At 41.7% G+C, this 25,651-nt stretch overlaps 1 protein-coding gene across 1 annotated transcript in view; it reads right to left on the bottom strand.

Moving 5' to 3' along the window:
- The window catches only part of LOC106610629 (MAM domain-containing glycosylphosphatidylinositol anchor protein 2), a 231,850-nt gene that overhangs the window by 97,197 nt on the left and 109,002 nt on the right, over positions 1-25,651 (bottom strand). Inside the window, exons 7-8 of the mRNA XM_045723335.1 lie at positions 12,289-12,618; positions 9,908-10,201 (exon numbers count right to left, since the gene is read on the bottom strand). Coding sequence (XP_045579291.1) covers positions 9,908-10,201; positions 12,289-12,618 — 624 coding nt within the window. The remainder of the gene's footprint in view (positions 1-9,907; positions 10,202-12,288; positions 12,619-25,651) is intronic.

Raw genomic sequence — 25,651 nt, 5'->3', positions numbered from 1 at the left:
CCACTCCACAAATTTCTTGTTAACAAACTATAGTTTTGGCAAGTCGGTTAGGACATCTACTTTGTGCATGACACAAGTCATTTTTCCAACAATTGTTTACAGACAGATGATTTCACTTATAATTCACTGTATTACAATTCCAGGGGGTCAGAAGTTTACATAGACTAAGTTGACTGTGCCTTTAAAACTGCTTGGAAAATTCCAGAAAATTATGTCATGGCTTTAGAAGCTTCTGATAGGCTAATTGACATCATTTGAGTCAATTGGAGGTGTATCTGTGGATTTATTTCAAGGCCTACCTTCAAACTCAGTGCCTCTTTGCTTGACATCATGGGAAAATCAAAAGAAATCAGCCAAGACCTTGTAGAGCTCCACAAGTCTGTAGAGCTCCACAAGTCTGGTTCATCCTTGGGAGCAATTTCCAAATGCCTGAAGGTACCACATTCATCTGTACAAACAATAGTACGCAAGTTTAAACACCATGGGACCACGCAGCCGTCATACCGCTCAGGAAGGAGACGCGTTCTGTGAACGTACTTTGGTGCGAAAACTGCAAATCAATCCCAGAACAACAGCAAAGGACCTTGTGAAGATGCTGGAGGAAACAGGTACAAAAGTATCTGTATCTACAGTAAAACGAGTCCTATATCCACATAACCCAAAAGGCCGCTCAAGCAAGGAAGAAGCCACTGCTCAAAAACCACTATAAAAAATCCAGACTACGGTTTGCAACTGCACATGGGGACAAAGATCGTTCTTTTTGGAGAAATGTCCTCTATTCTGATGAAACAAAAATAGAACTGTTTGGCCATAATGACCATCGTTATGTTTGGAGGAAAAAGGGGGAGGCTTGCAAGACGAAGAACACCATCCCAACCGTGAAGCACGGGGATCGCAGCATCATGTTGTGGGGTGCTTTGCTGCAGGAGGGACTGGAGCACTTCACAAAATAGATGGCATCATGAGGAAGGAAAATTATGTGGATATATTGAAGCCACAACTCAAGAGAGAGAGACGTGCGCGCAACAAGACACTGTACTGTCTACACTCGGTTTGTTGTTTACATTAAAACTTTTTCATGAAATCGATTTTAATCCGTACTAAAGTTTTGTTACTAAGGATTCCACAACGCGGTTAGCCTTTACAGCTGGGACTGCAAGTTTGTGTTTTCTTTTTTTTGAGTGGATTCCGCGAGTGCTTGCTGGCTGTACTATAGACACCTGTCGTCGTCGTGGGAAAGACTCATTGTTATGTTACAAGACCATGGTGATTGCCTACGGAGCTGTGAAGGGAACGGCACCTCCATACCTTCAGGCTCTGATCAGGCCCTACACCCAAACAAGGGCACTGCGTTCATCCACCTCTGGCCTGCTGGCCCCCCTACCTCTGAGGAAGCACAGTTCCCGCTCAGCCCAGTCAAAACTGTTCGCTGCTCTGGCACCCCAATGGTGGAACAAGCTCCCTCACGACGCCAGGACAGCGGAGTCAATCACCACCTTCCGGAGACACCTGAAACCCCACCTCTTTAAGGAATACCTAGGATAGGATAAAGTAATCCTTCTAACCCCCCCCTTAAAAGATTTAGATGCACTATTGTAAAGTGGTTGTCCACTGGATATCATAAGGTGAATGCACCAATTTGTAAGTCGCTCTGGATAAGAGCGTCTGCTAAATGACTTAAATGTAAATGTAAAATGTAAATGTTATATTTTTGTAAAACAACTGGTTGCAGTATAGAGCCAATCTGGATACCAAGCAGATCCTGAGGTAAATTGATGAGTACCAACAGCTTTACGCTATGGAGGAACAACATACTCCTTTGTGGAAAAATCCGACCACCTCATAAAATAACTTTAACCCGACAAAAAAAAAGAAAAACAGATTCATCCACACACACGGCCGATTGACTTACCATTGAGGTAGAGGCTAGTGCTCTGGCTGGAATCCATGCAACAATGGAAAAGTTATGTTAGGAGGTAGCAGGGCTGAGGGGGAGTTTGGAGTTCAGCCAGAGTGAAATTCTCACGCTCCAAAGAGAAAACAAGACACTCACAGCCAAGGTAAAAATGCACGATTCCAACATGGATTGTCTACTCAGGGAAAACAGGTTGATGAAGGAGACGCTACTAGACATACAAAGTCGTAGTACGTGTGAAAATCTTTTTTTTCTGGTATTCCTGAGGACGCATCCAATAATCCAGAGGGCGCGATCAGAGAATTCATGAAATCCGCATTGAAACTTCCTTTAGAGACTGTAAACAAGGTGGCTTTCCACCAAGTACACAGACTTGGAGCTCGGAGCGACAAGACCAAGGGTCCCCGACCGATCATCGCAAAATTTGAACACTACCAACAAAAGGAGCTGATCAAAAGCAGTGGAAGGGAGCTTAAAGGGACCAAATTCGGTCTCAATGACCAATTTCCAAAGGAGATAAACAAACATCGTAAGAGACTGTATCCGGTACAAAGACAACAAAGGATGGAAGGTAGGCGTGCCTTTATCATTGTGGACAAACTCTTTATAGATGGACAGCTATTCCGAGACAGCTCCATAACACTGTGGCTGTACTAAATTCTACAGGGACTTCAGGTTACGAAAAAAAAGAAGGTATGGGAACTGTATAAAATATCTGAACATTATGAAGTGGATATGAACACACACGTACTCAACTACACATACGAACTTATACGTACACACACACACACACACACACCTGATGTCGCTCTCTTCTCACTCTCTTTCTCTCTTTTCTCTTCTCTCCCTCTATTGTCGAGAACTGTTTTATAATTTAATGCGTTTATTGTTTGTCTATCTTTTTTATGTATTTGTCTACAAGTTTATAACAAGCAAGGGGAAGACATCAAAATAGGGGCATTGGGGAATAATAACATATTGTATGGAATACATTTGTACTGTAGTGAAGCCGTCTCTAGAGTAATGCAAGGTCTCTTTCATGATCATGTGAAACGTCAATTGCTATGGAAATGCTGGGATGTGTTTTTCAATTATGTTAAAGGTAATTATGATGCAACTATGACGGTGATACGATATGGATAACAATTATGAATATTAAGGCTATACGCACTACATGTTACAAACATAGACACTCAAACATGCAAATTGGCAGAGTTATTATTTATTTGGACATCACACATTATAGTCTTACTCTTATACAGACATCATACACACTCTCATTATATCATATCCAATATCATACACATCAACCTACTCAGATTTGTTACACACATAATTTGTCTCAATTTTCGAACATCTGTGCCATTGGCTCACAGACAAACAGGCAAGGGAATAAAACTCTAAATATCAGACATTTGAAAGCTCTAGTTTTGACCTTCATAATACCTCTGATAGCAGTAAATTTACAAGCACTAATTATGGTCAATTTAGACTGAGAATAGTATGTAGTTATGGTAAGGGAGGAAATAAGTATAGCTAGTTATAATTGTAACGGTTTAGCAGATTATAAAAAAAGAAAATCAGTCTTTACATGGCTAACAGAAAGGGATTATAACATATACTGTTTACAGGAAACTCACTCTACATCCTTAGATGAAGTTGCGTGGAAAAAGGAATAGGGTGGAGAAATAATTTACTGTCATGGACAAAGGAACTCAAAGGGTGTGATGATATTAATTAACAAAAATGTCGATCTGAAGGTGCAAATAATCAGTAATGATTCGCAAGGAAGGTGGATCCTTTTGAATATGAAAGTGGACGAAAAAGAGATTTGGCTCGTTAATCTAAATGGTCCAAATCAGGATGATCCACACTTCTTCGAAAACATTTATACCAATTTATTGAACTTACAGGCAACAAATGATCTAACCCTTATGGTAGGAGACTATAACACAGTGTTAAGTACCTCAATGGACCGTAAAGGTAATCACTCTACAAACTATCATCACCGTGCCCTTAAGGAAATCACAAATATTATGGACACATTAGAAATAGTGGATATTTGGAGAATAAAAACCCCCGACCTAGTGAGATATACATGGAGGAGACTTAATCAAGCTAGTCGTCTTGACTACTTTCTTGTCTCTTTCAACAAAGGTCAAAAAAGTTTTAATATGAGACAGAATGCGATCGGATCATCATCTAATTGGCATTCACATAACTCTTATAGATTTTCCACGTGGACCGGGATATTGGAAATTTAATCAAAGTTTACTGGAGGACAACTTATTTTTAACCCAGACAAAATCATTTATAACTGAATTTTTCCAGTATAATATAGGTACAGCAAATCCCCTTATTGTTTGGGATACCTTTAAATGTACCTTCAGAGATCATTCAATTCAATACTCATCAATAATAAAAAATTTGTTTCTGGCTAAAGAAACAAGACTAACAAGGGAAATCCATGAGGTAGATAGCAATAAAAACGATACAACAGAGATACAAAATAAGTTAGAGGAAAAACAAAAAGAACTTGAGGAACTTATTCAAGAACGATCTAATGTAATCTATTTAAAAAATAAAGCAAACTGGCTGGAATATGGAGAAAAATGCACAAAATTCTTCCTGAATCTCCAATACAGGAATGCTAACAAAAATAATTTGCAGAAACTCGTTACTGAAGACGAAGTCATCTATGTTTTCCGAATGATATTTTAAAAGAGGAAGCTAATTATTTTAGGCAGATGTTCTCTTTTCTGTCTCATCCTCTCCCACTGAATGAAGATTACAGTAAGGAATTCTTTCCAAATATTATTTAAAAAAATGGAAAATTAACAAATGTACAGAAAGATCAGTGCAAAGGCCAAATTACAGAGGAAGAACTTTTTGAGGCTATTAAATCCTTTCAGTCTGGAAAAACCCCAGGGCTTGATGGCATACCGGTAGAGGTATATCAAGTATTTTTTGATATACTAAAAGCTCCATTGTTAGATTTTTTTAACTACTCCTATAGAAATGGTAGTTTGTCAGGTACTCAGCAGGAAGGTCTGATTTCTCTGTTATTAAAACAAGACCCAGATGGCAAATATAAAGACCCGGTCTATCTAAAAAACTGGAGGCCCCTTACACTTCAATGTTGTGATGCAAAAATACTAGTAAAATGCATAGCACTCAGAATGAAAAGGGTTTTACCAGGTATTGTTCATCCTGATCAGACAGGTTTTTTACATGGACGATACGTTGGAGATAATATACGACAACTACTAGAAATAATAGAACATCATTGTAACGGCTTCGGTAGTCGGGTAGGAGGAATGAGGCGCAGGAAGCAGCGAACACAGGGAGTGGTGTTTTTAATAACACAGGATAAACAAAAGTTCCCAACCATAGGGAATAAAATACAAAATAGACGACCAGGTAAAGCCGACGAACAACACGTCGTCACTGGACACAAATTAATCCCGCACAAACAACAGACGGGCCAGCTAAACTAAATACCCCCTCTAATAGCTAATTGGCCACAGGTGCCCAAAACCCAAAAAAGGGAAAACCAAAAAGGGATCGGTAGTAGCTAATAGGCCAGTGACGACGAACGCCGAGCGCCACCCGAGCAGGAGGGGGCGCCACCGTCGGTGGGAATCGTGACAATCATGAAACATATAAGAAGCCAGGAATGGTATTTATAGCGGATTTTGAAAAGGCATTTGATAAAGTAAGATTGGATTTTTTTTTATAAATGCCTGGATTTTTTCAATTTCGGTAATTCTCTTATAAAATGGGTAAAAATAATGTATAGCAACCCCAGGTGTAAAATAGTAAATAACGGCTACTTCTCAGAGAGTTTTGAATTGTCAAGAGGAGTTAAACAAGGGTGTGCGCTATCACCATATCTACTCGTTATGGCCATCGAAATGCTAGCTATTAAAATCAGATCCAATAACAACATTAGAGGATTAGAAATCCAAGGCTTAAAAACAAAGGTGTCCATGTATGCCGATGACTCAAGTTTTAGTCCGCAAGCTAGATCCCCGCAATGTCTCATTAAAGATCTAGATAACTTTTCTGTACTCTCTGGACTAAAACCTAATTATGATAAGTGTACAATATTACATATTGGATCCTTAAAAAATACATATTTTACAACTTTTACATTACCTTGCAGCTTACCTATAAAATGGGCTGATGGTAAAGTAGACATACTCGGTATTCATATCACAAAATATATCAATAAGCACTTCACAATGAATTTCAATAGAAAACTTGTAAAAATAGACAAGATCCTGCAACCATGGAGAGGTAAATACCTGTCTATTTATGGAAAAATTGCCCTGATTAACTCCTTAGTCATATCTCAGTTTACTCACTTACTTATGGCGCTGCCTACTCCTGATGATTCGTTTGTCAAATCATATGAGCCAAAAATATTTCGTTTTATCTGGGATGCTAAACCAGACAAAATAAAACAAGCCTATCTATATAATGAATATGAATTGGGTGGGTTGAGATTATTAAATATAAAAGCACTAAACCTCTCTCTAAAAGATTCACTCATTCAAAAGTTTATTTGAACCCTAAATGGTTCTCAAGTAGATTAATAAGAAAAGCTCATCCATTGTTTAAAAATTGCCTTTTTGCCTTTGTGCAGATTGCCATGACTCATTTTCGATTAATTGAAAATGATACTTTTTTCAAAGTATCTCTCTTTTTCAAACAAGCATTGCAGAGCTGGCTACAATTTCAATTTCATCCCCCTGAAAAGATAGAACAAATGTTACATCAAATATTATGGTTGAACTCAAATGTGCTGGTTGATAAAATACCTGTATTTATGGGAAAGATGTTTGAAAAGGGTATTTTGTTCTTAAATTATATTTTAAATTGTAATGGTAGAGTTATGCCCTTCATGGAGTTATCAGAATTGTACGGGAAGGTCTGCTCAATCCAAGAGTACAACCAATTGATTAAAGCATTGCCCAAAAAATGGAGGAGGCAGGTGGCAGCGGGAGGAGGTAGGGAACTGGTCTGTCTGCACAATATAAAGGATCAAAACTGGCGGAAGAATAAAAATTGCATAAATACAAAAGTATACCAGTTTCATTTAAGGACCAGGATGTTGACAACTGTGCCATACAGATGGCAAAATAGTTGGGAAGAGATTTTTGATGTACCGATTACATGGTACAGGGTGTATGAGTTGATATATAAAACAACGCAAGATTCAAAACTTCGTGCTTTTCAGCTAAAATTATTATATAGAATTCTTGCCACCAGCAAAATGTTGAATATTTGGGGCATAAAATCATCAAAGCTCTGCATATTTTGTTGTGAGGATACAGAATCAATAGACCATTTATTTTGGTATTGCCCTCAGGTAGCCTGTTTCTGGTCTCAGGTTCAGGAATGGCTGAAAATGCATAGCATTGATCTAAAATTGACCCTAGAAATAGTACTGTTAGGAGATCTGGAGAGACCGGGTCAGTCAATTACTAATACTCTTAATAAAATTATTTATCTTCAACATGCAATCTGTAGATTCTATTCGATTAGATAGATTGAAATTGTACGTTAAACATCATAGCATAGTTGAAAGATATGTGTTGCGTAGAAACACGAAGTGGGTGGCCAGCAGAGATAGATGGGATGGGCTGAGGGAAGCTGAGGGTTGGTATGTGGAATTGGTGACAAGTGGGAGTGGAGTTGCTGTGTGAGAGAGAGAGAATGATGGTCAAAAGATAAAGGAAAATAAAAGTCAAAATAAAACATAATAAAAGTACATTTGAATGACACTAAGTGGCAGTGTTTTTACAACTAATGCCGGTTTGCCTGAGGCTGATCATCTCTTTTGTTTTGTTGACATTGAGTGCGAGGTTATTTTCCTGACACCACACTCCGAAGGCCCTCACCTCCTCCCTGTAGGCTGTCTCGTCGTTGTTGGTAATCAAGCCTACCACTGTAGTGTCGTCTGCAGACTTGATGATTGAGTTGGATGCGTGCATGGCCACACAGTCGTGAGTGAACAGGGAGTACAGAAGAGGGCTGAGAACGCACTCTTGTGGGGACCCAGTGTTGAGGATCAGCGGGGTGGAGATGTTGTTTCCTACCCTCACCACCTGGGGGCGGCCCGTCAGGAAGTCCAGGACCCAGCTGCACAGGGTGGGGTCGAGACCCAGGGTCTCGAGCTTAATGACGATTTTGGAGGGTACTATGGTGTTAAATGCTGAGCTGTAATCGATGAACAGCATTCTAACATAGGTATTCCTCTTGTCCAGATGGGTTAGGGCAGTGTGATGGCGATTGCGTCGTCTGTGGACCTATTGGGTCGGTCAGCAAATTGGAGTGGGTCTAGGGTGTCAGGTAGGGTGGAGGTGATATGATCCTTGACTAGTCTCTCAAAGCACTTCATGATGACGGAAGTGAGTGCTGTCATGTCCTACACCTCCTTATCTATGTCAATACACTGTTTAGTGCACTCATCCAGAGAGAGCAGGACGAGAAGAGAGAGAGAGGGGGAGGAGGAGAGGCATCTGCAATGCTGCAGCTAGGCTGTGTTCCAAATGGCACCCTATTCCCTATATAGTGCACTACTTTTGACCAGAGCCCTATTGTTGTAGTTTTGATTGTACCTGACTAGGTCACACTATGCCCGGCTCTCTGGGCCCAGCCCTCCTTCCTCTTCAGCCCCCCTTTCCCCTAGCCTCCTTCTCGCCTGTTTCTGCACACTCCACAAACCTTAAACGGTTCTGTTCGGGCCAAACTAAGGACAACTCTGAGGCCAGGCTGCCTGGGGTGCTCTCACTCCAGTGACTCAGTGAGAGCTTCTGTGGAATAGTGTGTGTGGCCTAGTGACACACACACACACACACACACACACACACACACACACACACACACACACATTAATCCATGTATGCACACAGGCACCCTCAAAACAAACACAGACCTTCATGAATCCATGAACGCACGCACATGCACACGCACACACACACACTTCCTATGGCTCATTAATCCTCACCCACCTCACGGTCCATGTATTTTTGCGTGGTGGTGGGAGGGATATAAGGTCACAGATCACAGATTTTTCAGAGGCCTGACACTAGTAAGTTAGAAGTGGTGATCCGAGCGATGAGCAGCTCTGCATTTCTATAAGCCATCTTCCCTCCGCTCCGATATTAGGAGTAACACAGACGCTATAAATTAGACTGGATGTTTCTCACCCTATGTAGTGCACTACTTTTGACCTGAGTAGTGCACTACATTTGGATTTGGGTCCATTTGGTATGCATCCACCAAAGCTCTATGACCTCTAATAGTGTCTTCCTCCATCATGTCACCAGATAATTTCCTCGTACGCATGTATGTACAAGGTCAATAAACGTTATGGATTATGCAATTCTAAAATGCCTCTTGTTTCTCTTAAGTGTAGGCCGCTAATGGTCATTAACACTGAGATATGACCCTTTCCCGTCACGTTTTTGGCATGACTAAGTTAAAGTCGTGTTGAAATGTTTTCTTTGAACGTGGAATGTACATAGGGAATTGATTATGTTACATTAACCTTTCAACCTGGGGAAATTGAATCCAGACGTTTTAATGATTAGCCGAGGCGAGATGATTTGCGAAATGCGTAACGCACCAAGGTTATGTGCTGTTACAAATTTAAATTAATGATGTATTGAATTGATGAGGTATGATGTATCGAACAAAATATAATACCGATAGCAACATAAGAAATTCCCACACATCTAACTTAAACCCCTTAAAACTTATGTGCATTCCAGTGTACAGTCGACTCCTGATAAGTGCCACTCAGATTGCAAGTCACAATTGAAATATATAATTTTTGAATTTTGGACGGTTCATTCACCTCTCCTGACCTCCTCCTTACAGAGACCTATCCAGCTCATGGAACCAACGTAACCCACCGTGGTTCAAACCCATTGCATTTATCAGAAGTGTACTGTAAAAACACAGTATATCCAGAATACTCACATTGCACGGTGAGCTCCACCAGCGCTTCCCGGGGCTTCACGTTGAAGCCGTTGTACTGGCTGGTGGCGCAACGGTAGGTTCCAGTCATCTCACGCGAGACATTGACGATGCGCAGCACACCATCATAGCTTTCTGTCTGAAGGCTGCCATCGGGCATAGGCACTTCCTTGTCGGCCCTCGACCAGAGGATGATGGGCTTCGGCTTCCCCGACACCAGGCACTGCAGGTCCACTGTGTCACCCTCCTGGACCACCATGGGGGACTTGCCTCGCGGCACCGTCAGCTCCGGAGGGACTGGAAGAGATGGAAAAAGAAACTTAACGTCACTTAACTTTACGTGGTGCTACTTTGTGATGTTTCGTTGCGTTACATTGCTTTACATGATGTTACCTTATGTGATGTTACCTTATGTGATGTCACTTTGCGTAATGTTCCTTTATGTGATGCTATTTTAAGTTACGTTTACGCAATTGTTACTTTACGCAATGTTACTGGGGTAGAGCCAAGTTTTATCCCAACCCAGCACTAACACTTGATTCAACTAATCAACAAATCACCTAGACCTTGAATAGCTGAATCAGGTGGGCAAGAACAAAAGCCTGCACACCCTATAGTTCTTTAGCCAGGATTAGGGGTTGGTAGACAGTATATCACAAATCACTCAGTGGGACGCAGGAAGCCCTTAGATTTTTGCCCTTTGTATTCTGACCATCCAACCCTCTGAACAACCCCATCATCCTCCCCCCTCTCCAACAGTGCTATGACTGTGGTATCCTTGTTTCAATTCATCCTTCATCCCCTGCTACTGCAATCCCAATCCGCCGCTGCTACACTGAAATAAAAAGCTATGAATACAAAATAGCGCCAAATATGTAATAGAGTAAGGGAAGGGAACACAGAACAGAGAGGCAACGAATGAACAGACAGGTCTCATTTATTTGGCACGTTTGAGGGGTAGCCATCTCCCCCTGAGCTTTAAGCTCTGCTCCCCTATGGGGGTTCTCTGCCAAAGGCATATACTATCATCCCAACCCAGGCCAATCATTCTGGATAGGCTTTACTTTGCTTAGCTCAAATGGATTTTAGTAATGCATGTTGGAAACTGCTTCTCTGCTCCATTGGTTAATATACTGGAGGTGACAACAAAGGCAAATGCAGGTCTTAAAAATGTGAATCTGACGAACCGATCAAGACAGCTAGATGAGAGGGAAGGAAAGAACACACACCACCTGAGACTTACGTAAGTAGTTGCAGGAGACCTGCGCCAGAGAGGGAAGCATGTGTGTGTGTGTGTGTGTGTGTGTGTGTGTGTGTGTGTGTGTATTTCCAGGTTGATGCACATTAGCATGTCCTACAAAGGCTCCCGCACAAATAGACTCATCTATTTCTGGGTTTATGCATTGTAGCTACTCACAAAAGTAGTTTTAATGGACTTCAATGATCCTAATGGTCAGCTCCTTGATGTTTTTAAGTTCTCCTTCCGTTTCATTGACAATTTACCAATCCTCCCGCCCACAACAGGAATAATAATGTCCGGGCTTATCATCAAACATTTGATGTTCCGCTCCGGCATTACTAACTCATTATCAATTGTTTTAAAAAAAACACCTAAAGATCTTTTGCATCAGTTCGTACGCCAACAAACTAAAGGAAAATTACAGAGGGAGTAGCTAATTAGGAGAAAATAACACAGGTGACCCTACACTAGCAGGCTGTAAATAATCAGTAGGTTTGGAAGTAGGAATGCGCATATTAGCGACAGATTTAGACCTGATTGAATGGACAGATCCCAACAATCTGGCCCGAAAACACTCCCATTAGAATCTGGACTTTACTGGAAACTCATCATGCTTTAAAATCCAGCACATAAGGTTTATGGACTGTATATGAATGGAAGTCTGTGTTTTTGCCACGTCTGCCCATCGTTCAGTCATGGCGTGTCCTTCCTATCGAAGTACACATACTGTAGTATGTACTTTGTGTATTGCCTACTAAGAGGGTTAGGTAGGGGTGTGGAGGGGCTGTCCCATCATCTCATCCTTCATAAACACTGAAAGAGCTTGATGACTTTCCATATCCCTGTAACCCAGGGCTCTCCAAACTTGTTCCTGGAGAGCTACTGTCCTGTAGGTTTTTGCTCCAACTCTAATCTACCACACATGATTCTAATAATTAGCAGGTAGATAAACTGAATCAGGTTAAATATAACTGGGTTTAGAGCGAAAACCTACAGAAGGGTAGCTCTCCAGGAACAGGGTTAGAGAGCCCTGCTGTAACCTATGACGTCCTGTAATGATGAGCCCTACAATATGCTACTTTAGTCAACTGTGCCAAAAACCTATTAAACGACTAGAAGGACAACAGTACAGTCCATTGCTCACCTGTAGTCGAAGAGATATTGACATCGATGCTGACTTCGGGGATGCCGCCGTTCTTCAGCGCCGCCACGCAGGTGTACGTGCCAAAGTCTGTGAACTTGAGGTCAATGATGTCCAGGTTGGTAGTGCCGGGCTGGACGTCGGGGTCGGTGTGGGTGATGACCATGCGCTCCGAGCTGCGCAGCGGCCGGCCATTCTTCAGCCAACTGAACAGAAGCTCTTCAGCGGGCGTTGCCTCTACCTGGCAGGAGATCTTGACCTCGCGGCCGATTTGGATGTTGTCGTCGTTGTGGTACGGGTCAGGCGTGATCCAGAAGCGCCCCTTCTTTAGCCCTATGGAGAGAAAGAGTAATAGGCAACATCAGCACTAATGCTAAGAATTTTGGTTCCGTGTTTTTCCTATAAATAAGCAACCTTACTGTACTGATTGTATTTATAATTATGGCTGCCACCTGGGGACACAAAAAGTTCCAGTTTTTAATAAAGATGGCTGAACGAAAGCTAGCTCACCAAAGCTAGCTAGCATCATTTTGGTGTCAGAACCAGAATCAGAAGTCACGTCTCCCTTTAGAGACCAAGAAAAAACACTGGGTATAAGTCATTGTATACTATACAGTGGCAAGAAAATGTATGTGAACCCATTTTACATATAATGTGATCAGATCACATTTTATCACATCAGTGTGCTTAAACTAATAACACAAATGATTGTATTTTTCTATTTTGAATACATAATTTAAACATTCACAGTGTAGGTTGGAAGAAGTATGTGAACCCCTAGGCTAATGACTTCTTCAAAAGCTAATTGGTGTCAGGAGTCAACTAACTTGGAGTCGACTCAATGAGACGAGATTGGAGATTTTGGTTAGAGCTGCCCTGCCCCATAAAAAACATTAACAAAATTTGAGTTTACTATTCACAGGAATAGGATGTGAACCATGCCTCGAACAAAAGAGATCTCAGAAGACCTAAGATTAAAGTATGGTCGCCTTGCATAAAGCTGGAAAGGGTTACAAAAGTATCTCTAAAAGTCAGTCCACGGTAAGACAAATTGTCTATAAAAATGTTGACATTTCAGCACTGTTGCTACTCTCCCTTGGAGTGGCTGTCCTGCAAAGATGACTGCAAGAGCACAGCACAGAATCCTAGAGTGTCAGCTAAAGACTTACCGAAATCTCTGGAAGATGCTAACATCTCTGTTGACGAGTCTACAATATGTAAAACACTAAACAAGAATGGTGTCCATGGAAGAAGCCGCTGCTATCCAAAAAAAACATTGCTGCACGTCTGAAGTTCGCAAAAGAGCACCTTGATGTTCCACAGCGATACTGGCAAAATATTCTGTGGACAGATGAAACTAAAGTTGTGTTGTTCGGAAGGAACACACAACATTATGTGTGGAGAAAAAAAGGCACAGCACACCAACATCAAAACCTCATCCCAACTGTAAACTATGGTGGAGGGAGCATCATGGTTTGGGGCTGCTTTGCTGCCTCAGGGCCTGGACAGCTTGCTATCATCGACGGAAAAATGAATTCCCAAGTTTATCAAGACATTTTGCAGGAGAATGTAAGGCTATCTGTCCGCCAATTGAAGCTCAACAGAAGTTAGGTGATGCAACAGGACAACAACCCAAAAGACAGAAGTAAATCAACAACAGAATGGCTTGAACAGAAGAAAATATGCCTTCTGGAGTGACCCAGTCAGAGTCCTGACCTCAACCCAATTGAGATGCTGTGGCATGACCTCAAGAGAGCAGTTCACACCAGACATCCCAAGAATATTGTGGAACTGAAAAAGTTTTGTAAAGAGGAATGGTCCAAAATGCCTCCTGACCGTTGTGCAGGTCTGATCCACAACTACAGAAAACATTTGGTTGAGGTTATTGCTGCCAAAGGAGGGTCAACCTGTAATTAAATACAAGGGTTCACATACTTTTTCCAACCTGCACTGTGAATGTTTACACGCTGTGTTCAATAAACACAAAACAATTATAATTGTTTGTGTGTTATTAGTTTAAGTAGATTGTGTTGGTCTATTGTTGTGACTTAGATGAAGTTCAGATAATACACTGCTCAAAAAAATAAAGGGAACACTAAAATAACACATCCTAGATCTGAATGAATGAAATAATCTTATTAAATACTTTTTTCTTTACATAGTTGAATGTGCTGACAACAAAATCACACAAAAATAATCAATGGAAATCCAATTTATCAACCCATGGAGGTCTGGATTTGGAGTCACACTCAAAATTAAAGTGGAAAAACACCCTACAGCCTGATCCAACTTTGATGTAATGTCCTTAAAACAAGTCAAAATGAGGCTCAGTAGTGTGTGTGGCCTCCACGTGCCTGTATGACCTCCCTACAACGCCTGGGCATGCTCCTGATGAGGTGGCGGATGGTCTCCTGAGGGATCTCCTCCCAGACCTGGACTAAAGCATCTGCCAACTCCTGGACAGTCTGTGGTGCAACGTGGCGTTGGTGGATGGAGCGAGACATGATGTCCCAGATGTGCTCAATTGGATTCAGGTCTGGGGAACGGGCGGGCCAGTCCATAGCATCAATGCCTTCCTCTTGCAGGAACTGCTGACACACTCCAGCCACATGAGGTCTAGCATTGTCTTGCATTAGGAGGAACCCAGGGCCAACCGCACCAGCATATGGTCTCACAAGGGGTCTGAGGATCTCATCTCGGTACCTAATGGCAGTCAGGCTACCTCTGGTGAGCACATTGAGGGCTGTGCGGCCCCCCAAAGAAATGCCACCCCACCCCATGACTGACCCACCGCCAAACCGGTCATGCTGGAGGATGTTGCAGGCAGCAGAACGTTCTCCACGGCATCTCCAGACTCTGTCACGTCTGTCACATGTGCTCAGTGTGAACCTGCTTTCATCTGTGAAGAGCACAGGGCGCCAGTGGCGAATTTGCCAATCTTGGTGCTCTCTGGCAAAATGCCAAACGTCCTGCACGGTGTTGGGCTGTAAGCACAACCCCCACCTGTGGATGTCGGGCCCTCATACCACCCTCATGGAGTCTGTTTCTGACCGTTTGAGCAGACACATGCACATTTGTGGCCTGCTGGAGGTCATTTTGCAGGGCTCTGGCAGTGCTTCTCCTGCTCCTCCTTGCACAAAGGCGGAGGTAGCGGTCCTGCTGCTGGGTTGTTGCACTCCTACGGCCTCCTCCACGTCTCCTGATGTACTAGCCTGTCTCCTGGTAGCGCCTCCATGCTCTGGACACTACGCTGACAGACACAGCAAACCTTCTTGCCACAGCTCGCATTGATGTGCCATCCTGGATGAGCTGCACTACCTGAGCCACTTGTGTGGGTTGTAGACTCCGTCTCATGCTACCACTAGAGTGAAAGCACCGCCAGCATTCAAAAGTGACCAAAACATCAGCCAGGAAGCATAGAAACTGAGAAGTGGTCTGTGGTCACCACCTGCAGAACCACTCCTTTATTGGGGGTGTCTTGCTAATTGCCTATAATTTCCACCTGTTGTCTATTCCATTTGCACAACAGCATGTGAAATGTATTGTCAATCAGTGTTGCTTCCTAAGTGGACAGTTTGATTTCACAGAAGTGTGATTGACTTGGAGTTACATTGTGTTGTTTAAGTGTTCCCTTTATTTTTTTGAGCAGTATATTTTATGACCAATTTATGCAGAAATCCAGGTAGTTCTAAAGGGTTCACATACGTTTTCTTCTGTAACTATTGTAGGTCCGAGAGACTTTCCTGGTCAGGTTATGTGGTCAGGCCAAACTTATTAGGAACGGCTAATAAGAGCGCAGAAATAAGAGCCAAAGTCCCAGATTCTCTGAGAGAGGTTGTATTTTAGTGAATGAACAAATTACTTGAGGTTGTTTGTTTTCCGACTTCATTGTAACTGTCACACACTTTCCCACAAAGACAGCGGTACATGTTTCACGACAAGAGGCTCATACATTTTTTTACCACAGTGTTTTCGATAAACATCACTTTCCCCATTTACCTCAGAGTTCATATGCATATTTGCAGGACACTAAAAGCATAAAAATATTAGCAAAAAATATTTCCAATGTACCAATTTATAATGACGTAAATAAGTGATCTACCAGTAGTCTCTCAGGCCCTTTTCCATTTACTATATATTTGGTATCTAATACTTTGAAACAACAGGAAAATATTTGTGCCTTCAGTTAAATTCAAATGTTTGAGCAGGCAGCTTCAAAGGTTAAAGCCACTTCCAATACAAAAATAGCTGTTCCCACACTCCCCAAAACAACGTATATTACTTTAAACATGATTTTTCACAATCAAACAGTGAATTTATTTGTAAATGTTAGTTTTACGCTTGTTGTAAGTCCATATGCCATCTCTCCAGAGTTGCGTAGTGGCCGGCACCTAAAAATAGCCCAGGCAAGTGTGTGTGAAGCATCATATTGTCCCTATTAATCAAGATGAAAATAAAATGCCTCCAAGACACTGACTTTGAGAAAACCACTGCACCACGGGATCAAGCTAGAATGATGAATGTGAAGTCACTCACTCATACAGTAGGGCTACATTAGTAGTAAGTGACTACAGATGGAGTCATGAAGTCAATCAGCCAGCTTCATTCAACAATATTTATTTTGTAAGTAATGACATCCACCTTGTGCTTGAATGTTACGTAAGTCATTTTACTAACATGGCAACAAAAAATAATGTCAGTGAAGCTTGCTAGCAGCAGGCAGGCTAAATCAGCTTATATCACTGGTGACCGATATACAGTACTTGCAAATATTTTGTGCAGGAGTGTTTTTACAACTTTCTGACTGTCAGAGTATGCGCCTGTGTCTGCCACAGTGCCATTGTTTCATAGCAAGTGAGTCATCCCCAAGACAGGTTGTGACAGCCAGAATATTTAGAATTTTTATGTCACGAAACGCGTCGGGCGCGTCACCCTTCGTCACCCTTCGGATAGTGTCTTGAACGCACGAACAAAACAGAGGATATTTGAACATAACTATGGATTATTTTGAACCAAACCAACATTTGTTATTGAAGTAGAAGTCCTGGGAGTGCATTCTGACGAAGAACAGCAAAGGTAATCCAATTTTTCTAATAGTAAATCGGAGTTTGGTGAGGGCCAAACTTGGTGGGGTTCAAAATAGCTAGTCATGATGGCTGGGCTATCTACTCAGAATATTGCAAAATGTGCTTTTGCCGAAAAGCTATTTTAAAATCGGACATAGCGATTGCATAAAGGAGTTCTGTATCTATAATTCTTAAAATAATTGTTATGTTTTTTGTGAACGTTTATCGTGAGTAATTTAGTAAATTCACTGGAAGTTTGTGGTGGGAATGCTAGTTCTGAACGTCACATGCTAATGTAAAAAGCTGGTTTTTGATATAAATATGAACTTGATTGAACAAAACATGCATGTATTGTATAACATAATGTCCTAGGGGTGTCATCTGATGAAGATCATCAAAGGTTAGTGTTGCATTTAGCTGTGGTTTGGGTTTATGTGACATTATATGCTAGCTTGAAAAATGGGTGTCTGATTATTTCTGGCTGGGTACTCTGCTGACATAATCTAATGTTTTGCTTTCGTTGTAAAGCCTTTTTGAAATCGGACAGTGTGGTTAGATTAACGAGAGTCTTGTCTTTAAAATGGTGTAAAATAGTCATATGTTTGAGAAATTGAAGTAATAGCATTTCTAAGGTATTTGAATAACGCGCCACGGGATTCCACTGGCTGTTGAGTAGGTAGAGAGGCTAATGTTATTAGCATTCTCTCTCTAGCGTTGATTTATTCCTACCTCGCTTTCAACAGTTAAATGAAGTAAGTTTTGTTATCCTTATCTTCATCATTCTAATGACATGCTTGAATAATATAGAACTAGAATTGGATTGAATAGTTATGGCTCTGAATAAATAACTGCTAGCCTACCACCATCACGTGTTCGCTCTTCTTTCAAACTACCCGTGAGTTCTATAGGCTGCTGTATTTAACATTCAGCAAACAAGAGATTGCGTCCCTCTTTGAATAGTCTATTGGTATAAGAAATGAGAAAAAAAAGTATGTCCAGCAAGCTATTCTTGTCTAGCTTTTCCTGCATGGGACTCCAAGAGCTAAGGAGCATTTTTTAAGGAGAGAGGCCAGAGGAGCACAGCTGGGTGAGTATTGCACAAGAGACAGAGGCTACAAGTTAGAAGCTTATTACATACATACATTAGCTAAATATAAGGCTAATACTGCATAGAATGTATTACCTGAAAGAGGTAGGCTTGGACATCTATCTATCTATCTATAGGCCTATATATCAATCTTGAACAGGATGGTCTATTTTGGATAGAATTTGAATGAAGTTGATGGAGGGAGAGAAAGAATGTGAGAGAGTGCTCGCACATGCACTGATTTAAAGCAACGATATTCAAGTGATAGGCTGTTTTAAAACTGCAGCTGCAATATAATGTTTTTTTAATCTTTACAATTAAAAAATAAGGTGACCCTTCGAAAGCCAAATGGAGATGTGTAAATTAGACGTACATTCAGTCTTTATAATACTTTAGTATAGGCTATGCTTGAGCAAATGTATGCCTACCTGTCACAAGAAAAAGTTACCGTGATGAGATGATAGGTCTACATGCATTGTGAACTGTGCTCCATACTGAGATGGTCTGTCCCCACCCTGAGCGTTGATGATTCATCATGCAGAGAGAAGGCCGTAGAGAAGCCAGATTTAGACATTGCATATAATTTATCAGTTCCATTTCACTTCATGCTGTTCATATAAATAATTTATTTGAATTTACCGGTTTCTTGCAGTTATTTACCCCTGGAAAAGGGAGTGGTTTTGGGCGATAAATCTCGGTAACCGGTTTCCGCCATTCAACCCTAGCGAGCATTGTCTCAAATCAAATCAATCATCACTCATATGATGGTGGTTTTCATTGCAGATAAAGACATCCACGACCTATGTTGTGAATTCTCCTTTTAAAAGCCCTGTCTGCCAGTCCCTGTGTCACACGCATTCTCTCTCCCCCTGAATGAGTTGTGTAACCCTGCCATCCGTCTCTCCTTTACTCATACCTGCTGAGCAGAGTAGACTGCAAGCGTTTCCATGGCAGGAAAGAAAGCACTGTGGGACTGGTGATTACCATTCAGAGAGATCGGCACGCTGCTTCAGATGCTCTCTGCTGTCCTCTCCCCTCCTCTACTCTACTCTTCTTCTCCTCCCCTCTCCCTTTCTCCCCTGCCATCCTCTCCTTTCCCCATGCTCTATTCTGCTCTCCTCTTCCCTCTCTCCATCTTCTCTCCTCTACTCACCTTCTCTCTCCTCTCCCTCCTTCTCCACCCTCTCCTCATGCTCCTCCTTATCTGCTCTCCTTCCCTTTCCTCCTTTCTGTCATTCCCTTGCCTCTCCAATCCTTTTCTCCTCTCCCTAGAGAACTTCTACAGAATAGCCCCATCTGCCCGCCAGAGTGTCCACTGGTTCTCCATCTTCACTCTAGGGTCCTTGGCCAGCCATCGACCAACTGTCCCCTGCTATAGCACCACTCTCACCAACAGCCCTCATTTGCAAGTCATTAATGAAATAGGATGCGTTGTGAGCCAATCAGTTATTTTTGAACAAATTTGTTGAAAATCGGATTAACATGCTGATTTACATACAGGGCAGCAAATGTAACAAGTTCCTATTGCGAAGGCGAAGGGGGTTCGGAGGGCAGCCAAGTGGCAACATTAGGGGAAGGCTGTATAAATAATACCCTCGCTCTGCCCCTAGTAAAAATGCAGCGGTAGCTCAGGCGGATCACTGCATGCAAGGGGTCAGCTTGGCTCACCTCTTGTTGGCGAATTTGCAACTTAATCGATATCGTAATTGAGCCGGAAAGGCTGGAATTTCCTTCGATGAGCGCATAAAGTCTGAGGTGTGGTGATTGGGAATCCCTACCATGCATACAGCCATTATCAACAGAGCTTTTATATTACTACTTACGAGACGGTGTGTTAGACCAATCTTCACACAGATAGTCTAGGAAAGTAACTTGCAAGGCAGAGAGCCGAGTTCCGTCAAGTCCTGGGTTTAATTTAATTTCAATTTGTTCATCTCAACAGGGCTGTTAATCCTGACACTTGAGCTAACTCTAGAAAGTAACTTAAAAAAATGCTTTCGAGAGGGAAGTCTAACGCTGCACTATGTTTGATGCTACACAGTAAGGGACATGCCATTTCCCTTGGTGGTACATGGATTTAGTGTACAGGTGTAGCTTTCATCTGAGAGTCATAGATTTCATACTCTAACAAGCGATTTAAAAAGGGCTACTTCAATGAAAACAAGAAAACAAATTGCTAAAAACATTGTCTAAGATCAAGCCACTTAATAAATCCTCTTTCGGCTAGGGGGCAGTATTTTCACATCCGGATGAAAAGCGTGCCCAGAGTAAACTGCCTGCTACTCAGGCCCAGAAGCTAGGATATGCATATTATTAGTAGATTTGGATAGAAAACACTCTGAAGTTTCTAAAACTGTTTGAATGATGTCTGTGAGTACAACAGAACTCATGTGGCAGGCGAAAACCTGAGAAAAATCCAACCAGGAAGTGGGAAATCTGAGGCTTGTAGTTTTTCAAGTGATTGCCTATCCAATATACAGTGTAAATGGGGTCATATTGCACTTCCTAAGGTTTCCACTAGATGTCAACAGTCTTTAGAACTACTGTGAATGGGAAGAGAATAAGAGCTAATGGAATCAGGTGTCTGGAAAAAAGGCATGAGCTCAGTCACGTGCGCAGCCTTGTGAGCGAGCTGAGTTCCTCTTCATTCCTAAAGACAAAGGAATTGTCCGGTTGGAATTTTATTGAAGATTTATGATTAAAAACATCCTAAAGATTGATTCTATACATCGTTTGACATGTTTCTACAAACTGTAGTATAACTTTTTTGACTTTTTGTCTGGACTTAGTAAGTGCGCACCTTGCATTTGGAATAGTGAACCTAACGCGCGAACAAAATGGAGGTATTTGGACATAAAGATTAACTTTATCGAACAAAATGAACATTTATTGTGGAACTGGGATTCCTGGGAGTGCATTCCGATGAAGATCATCAAAGGTAAGTGACTATTTATAATGCTATTTTTGACTTCTGTTGACTCCAACATGGCGGGTATCTGTATGGCTTGTTTTGGTGTCTGAGCGCTGTACTCAGAATATTGCAAAGTGTGCTTTCGCCGTGAAGCTTTTTTGAAAATCTGACACAGCGGTTGCATTAAGGAGAAGTGTATCTTTAATTCTGTGCATAACACTTGTATATTTTATCAAAGTTAATGATAAGTATTTCTGTAAATTGATGTGGCTCTCTGCAAAGTCACCAGAGGTTTTGGAGGCAAAACCTTACTGAACATAACACACCAATGTAAACTGAGATTTTTGGATATAAATATGAACTTTATCGAACAAAACATACATGTATTGTGTAACATGAAGTCCTATGAGTGCCATCTGATGGAGATCACCAAAGGTTAGTGATTAATTTTATCTCTATTTCTGCTTTTTGTGACTCCTCTCTTTGGCTGGAAAATGGCTGTATGTTTTTTTTGTGACTAGGTGCTGACCTAACAATCGTTTGGTGTGCTTTCGCTGTAAAGCCTTTTTGAAATCGGACACTGTGGTTGGATTATCTTTAAAATGGTGGATAATACTTGTATGTTTGAGGAATTTTAATTATGAGATTTTTGTTGTTTTGAATTTGGCGCCCTGCAATTTCACTGGCTGTTGTCAAATCGATCCCGCTAAAGGGATTTGATCCGCAATAAGTTTTTTAAGCGCTAACGCTGACCTCAATCTTTCAGTGACAAAAAAAATGGTTTGTTTCCTTGGATACGACCTTACTAGAGTCCAGGCTTCTCAGATGGAACCTCAGTTGGAGTTATGTATGCTTTAATTAAGAATTGGCCTACCTATATCTTCCCACAATTCGAGCAAGTAGATCGTAGAAAATCCTGGAAACGAATTAAATTCTTTCTAGCTCTGATTACTCAGATGCCATACAACAATAGAGCATTGTGCAGATATGCAGCCATGGTCAATTCCAATCAAACCAAATTCAATCTGTATTGTCATTGATACAACCCAATTTGTCAGGAAATGCCCCAACCACCTAAACCCTAAAACCTTCCAGTAGATCCCAGAGAGTGTGAGAGAAATACAGTTCAGAAAGAGCATTGACTTTTCTTTGTAACATTAACCCCCCAAAAACATACCATAACCACAGAGAGCACTTGCACGATCCTCCACCTGCTTTTAATGAGGACAGTTTCTTCGATAGCGGCCCACTCATCAATTAGGCCAGACTGACAGCCAGAAAAGGCCATTGATCAGGCCTTTTTCTGCTGAGGCAAACACTAGTGCTGCCACCTGCCCAGGACTCCCGTTATATAATGGAATCTATGCAGTATAACTGGACTGTTTGCCCCCCCAAAGAAAACTAAATATACTGTATCTCAACTGCCTATTCTGTTTGCCTCATGGAGAAACAGACCAAGTGGAGATATGTGTAAATTAATAAAATGGGTGAGTTGCATGGTCAGCAAGCCCGGCTCACCCCCAGCCCGGCTCTACCTACCTGCCCGCCACCTCGACTGCTAAATAAGTTATAAACCACAGAGTCAGGTAATTTTCCTCCTACCGAACGCCTTCAAAAGCACTGAAATACTGAATGGCCCCTCTCAAGATATTTGACGCGTTTCACAGTCCGGTTGTATTACGATGGCTAAAGTGCGCCTGCCATTTATTTTATTGATGATGTTATCATTGCTGAGGGTATACCTGCCAGTTTACTCCAAGCAGGATGCTAAGGGAGGCTGGATTTCCACCGTCCAGCCCCCACTCTCAGAAAAGGTCCAGAAAGAGTTAGTCTCTTTTGTACAGTGCATGCATCTATTACTATTAAAGCCCAACGTAAGTGGACCCAGAGTAAAGTGGCAAGAAACACAATGAGATTACATGGGCGGCAGGTAATCTAGCGGTTAAGAGCATTGGGCCAGTAACAGAAAGGTTGCTGGTTCAACTCCTGAGCAGACTAGGTGAAGAAATTGTAGATGTAGTCTTGAGCAAGGCACTAAACCCTAAATTACTTAAATGTAAGAGCAATCCCCCTCTGCTGCTACCCCACAAATTAGATTCTACAATCTGTGCTGTGGGGCAGCGTGGCAGAGCTTGTAAATGTCTCTCCAAGTCACCGGAGGCTGAATATCTTATTTGAGAGAGGCAGTCGAATGAACGACCCCTCAGAGCGGCTGCACAGCACAGACCATATCAAGGTTATTGTCTGATGAGTTGTCTGTTATATGTTTCTCATCCATAAAGCCTGTGTAGAAGAACTTTGATGAAGGACCAGGGAGACAACTGTTCACTCTAACACATTTTTTGCGAGCGTCTACAAAACCGTAGTATAATACAGCGGCTGCCACTCTGTAATCTCCTTGGTTGCCGTATCATGTGGTTACACTGGAACACCTTCACCAGTATGATGTAATTATTATATCGTACGTTGAGCACAAGCATCCCGATTCTATAGTATTTCAACACTTACTACACATTCACACTACAGTATTCAATGTCCTTTGAGGTTTTTACAGACTAAGAGTGGCAATCTTTCCACAAAGAACCAAAACAATACTTTGGATGAAGACTGTCACAAATCCTAGATTGGAATGTATGGATGTGCTTTTTCTCCATAGTAGACCAAAAATGCTGAGTGTGGAGTCAGTATTGCCTTTCCCTTTGGGTTTTCTACCACCCAGGGTCTCTCTAGCTGAGCTCCTAGCCTGAGCTACCTCCAGTCCTTCTCTCAACGGACTGATCTCCTGCCCTTGCAAAACATCTGAATCCCGCTAACTAACCACCGCTCTCCACCTCCCAAAACACACACACACACACACACACACACATACACAAACATTCTCCTTCCCCATGCAAATGTGGAGCTTTCTGTTATCGGACTTAGTGTGCTGTCAGGGCCCAAGACTCCACAGACATAAATGGATCTCCTCTCAAAACCTGCAGCTTATACCCGTCCCGAGGTGCCAGCAGATGTCTGCGCACAGACGATCCGCTTTGAAGAGGGGGTGACTGTGAAATAAGATGCAACAGCTGCTGCAGCATTTGCCCTGGCAAGTTACAGTTTCTGAGCCTCATGAGTGGAATGAAAATGACTTTTTGGGGTGGTACCCACAATTCTGTTTGCTGGCTGGCTAGAAACGTTTGATTACAGAAATTTGTGACAGAAAAATTATTAAGACGCAAGAGGCGGAATGAACGTTTGATCGTACTAATGACCATATAAACATACGGGTGTAAACCATTGCTGTAGCAGCCATAATAGACCACATATGGTCCAGCCCCATTAGAATTTGACTCACAGTTTCTCCTAGATCGAGTCTGAGTGGGTGCTTGTCTGAGGCAAGAGAAAGGGGTGGGTGGGTTAAAAAGTAGTACATTTGCACTCCTCTGTTGCAATGCTTAAGCAGTGTTTTCCATATTATCTACTGCAGGGGCGGGCAACTCCAGTCCTCGAGGACCTGATTGGTGTCACACTTTTTCTCCATCCCTAGTAAACACAGCTGATTAATCGAATTGCATTCTAAACTGAAGATCATGATAAGGTGATTATTGGAGTCAGGTGTGTTAGCTGAAGCTGGGGCAAAACTGTGATACCAATCAGGCCCTCGAGGACTGGAATTGCCCACCCCTGATCTACTGTACTTCTACCTGGATCCAAAAATGGTTCTCCTATGGGGACAACCGAAAAACCCTTTTGGAACCCTTTTTTCTAAGCGTGTTGGATGTCGGGGTTTGCCAGACAGTGACGCTAAAGTGAATGGCTCTCGTCTCGTCAGTCAGTGTAGCCTAATTTGCAAATGCTACTAGTAGGCCTAAGGGTTTTGCCGATTATATATCTAAGTAACAAAAGTAAATATAATTGCTAAAATATACTTACGTATCAAAATAATTTCAAATTCCTTATATTAAGCAAACCAGACGGCACAATTTGTAATATTTTTTTTAATATACGGATAGTCATGGGCACACTAACACTGAGCCAAAATTTGCAAACAAAGTATGTGTTTAGTGAGTCCACCAGATCAGAGGCAGTAGCGATAACCAGGGATGTTCTTTTGATAAGTGTGTGAATTTTACCATTTTCCTCTCCTGCTAAGCATTCAAAATGTAACAAGTACTTTTGTGTGTCAGGGAAAATGTATTGAGTAAAAGTACATTCTTTTCTTTAGGAATCTAGTGAAGTAAAAGTTGTCAAAAAATATCAAAACTACTTAAGTAGTACTTTAAAGTATTTTACACCACTGCCAGAGGACACCAAAATAGA

Source organism: Salmo salar, chromosome ssa09, assembly GCF_905237065.1.
Source record: "Salmo salar chromosome ssa09, Ssal_v3.1, whole genome shotgun sequence".
Classification (NCBI taxonomy): domain Eukaryota; kingdom Metazoa; phylum Chordata; class Actinopteri; order Salmoniformes; family Salmonidae; genus Salmo; species Salmo salar.
Note: the sequence above shows the minus strand (reverse complement) of the source record. Positions and strands in the feature narration are given on the sequence as shown.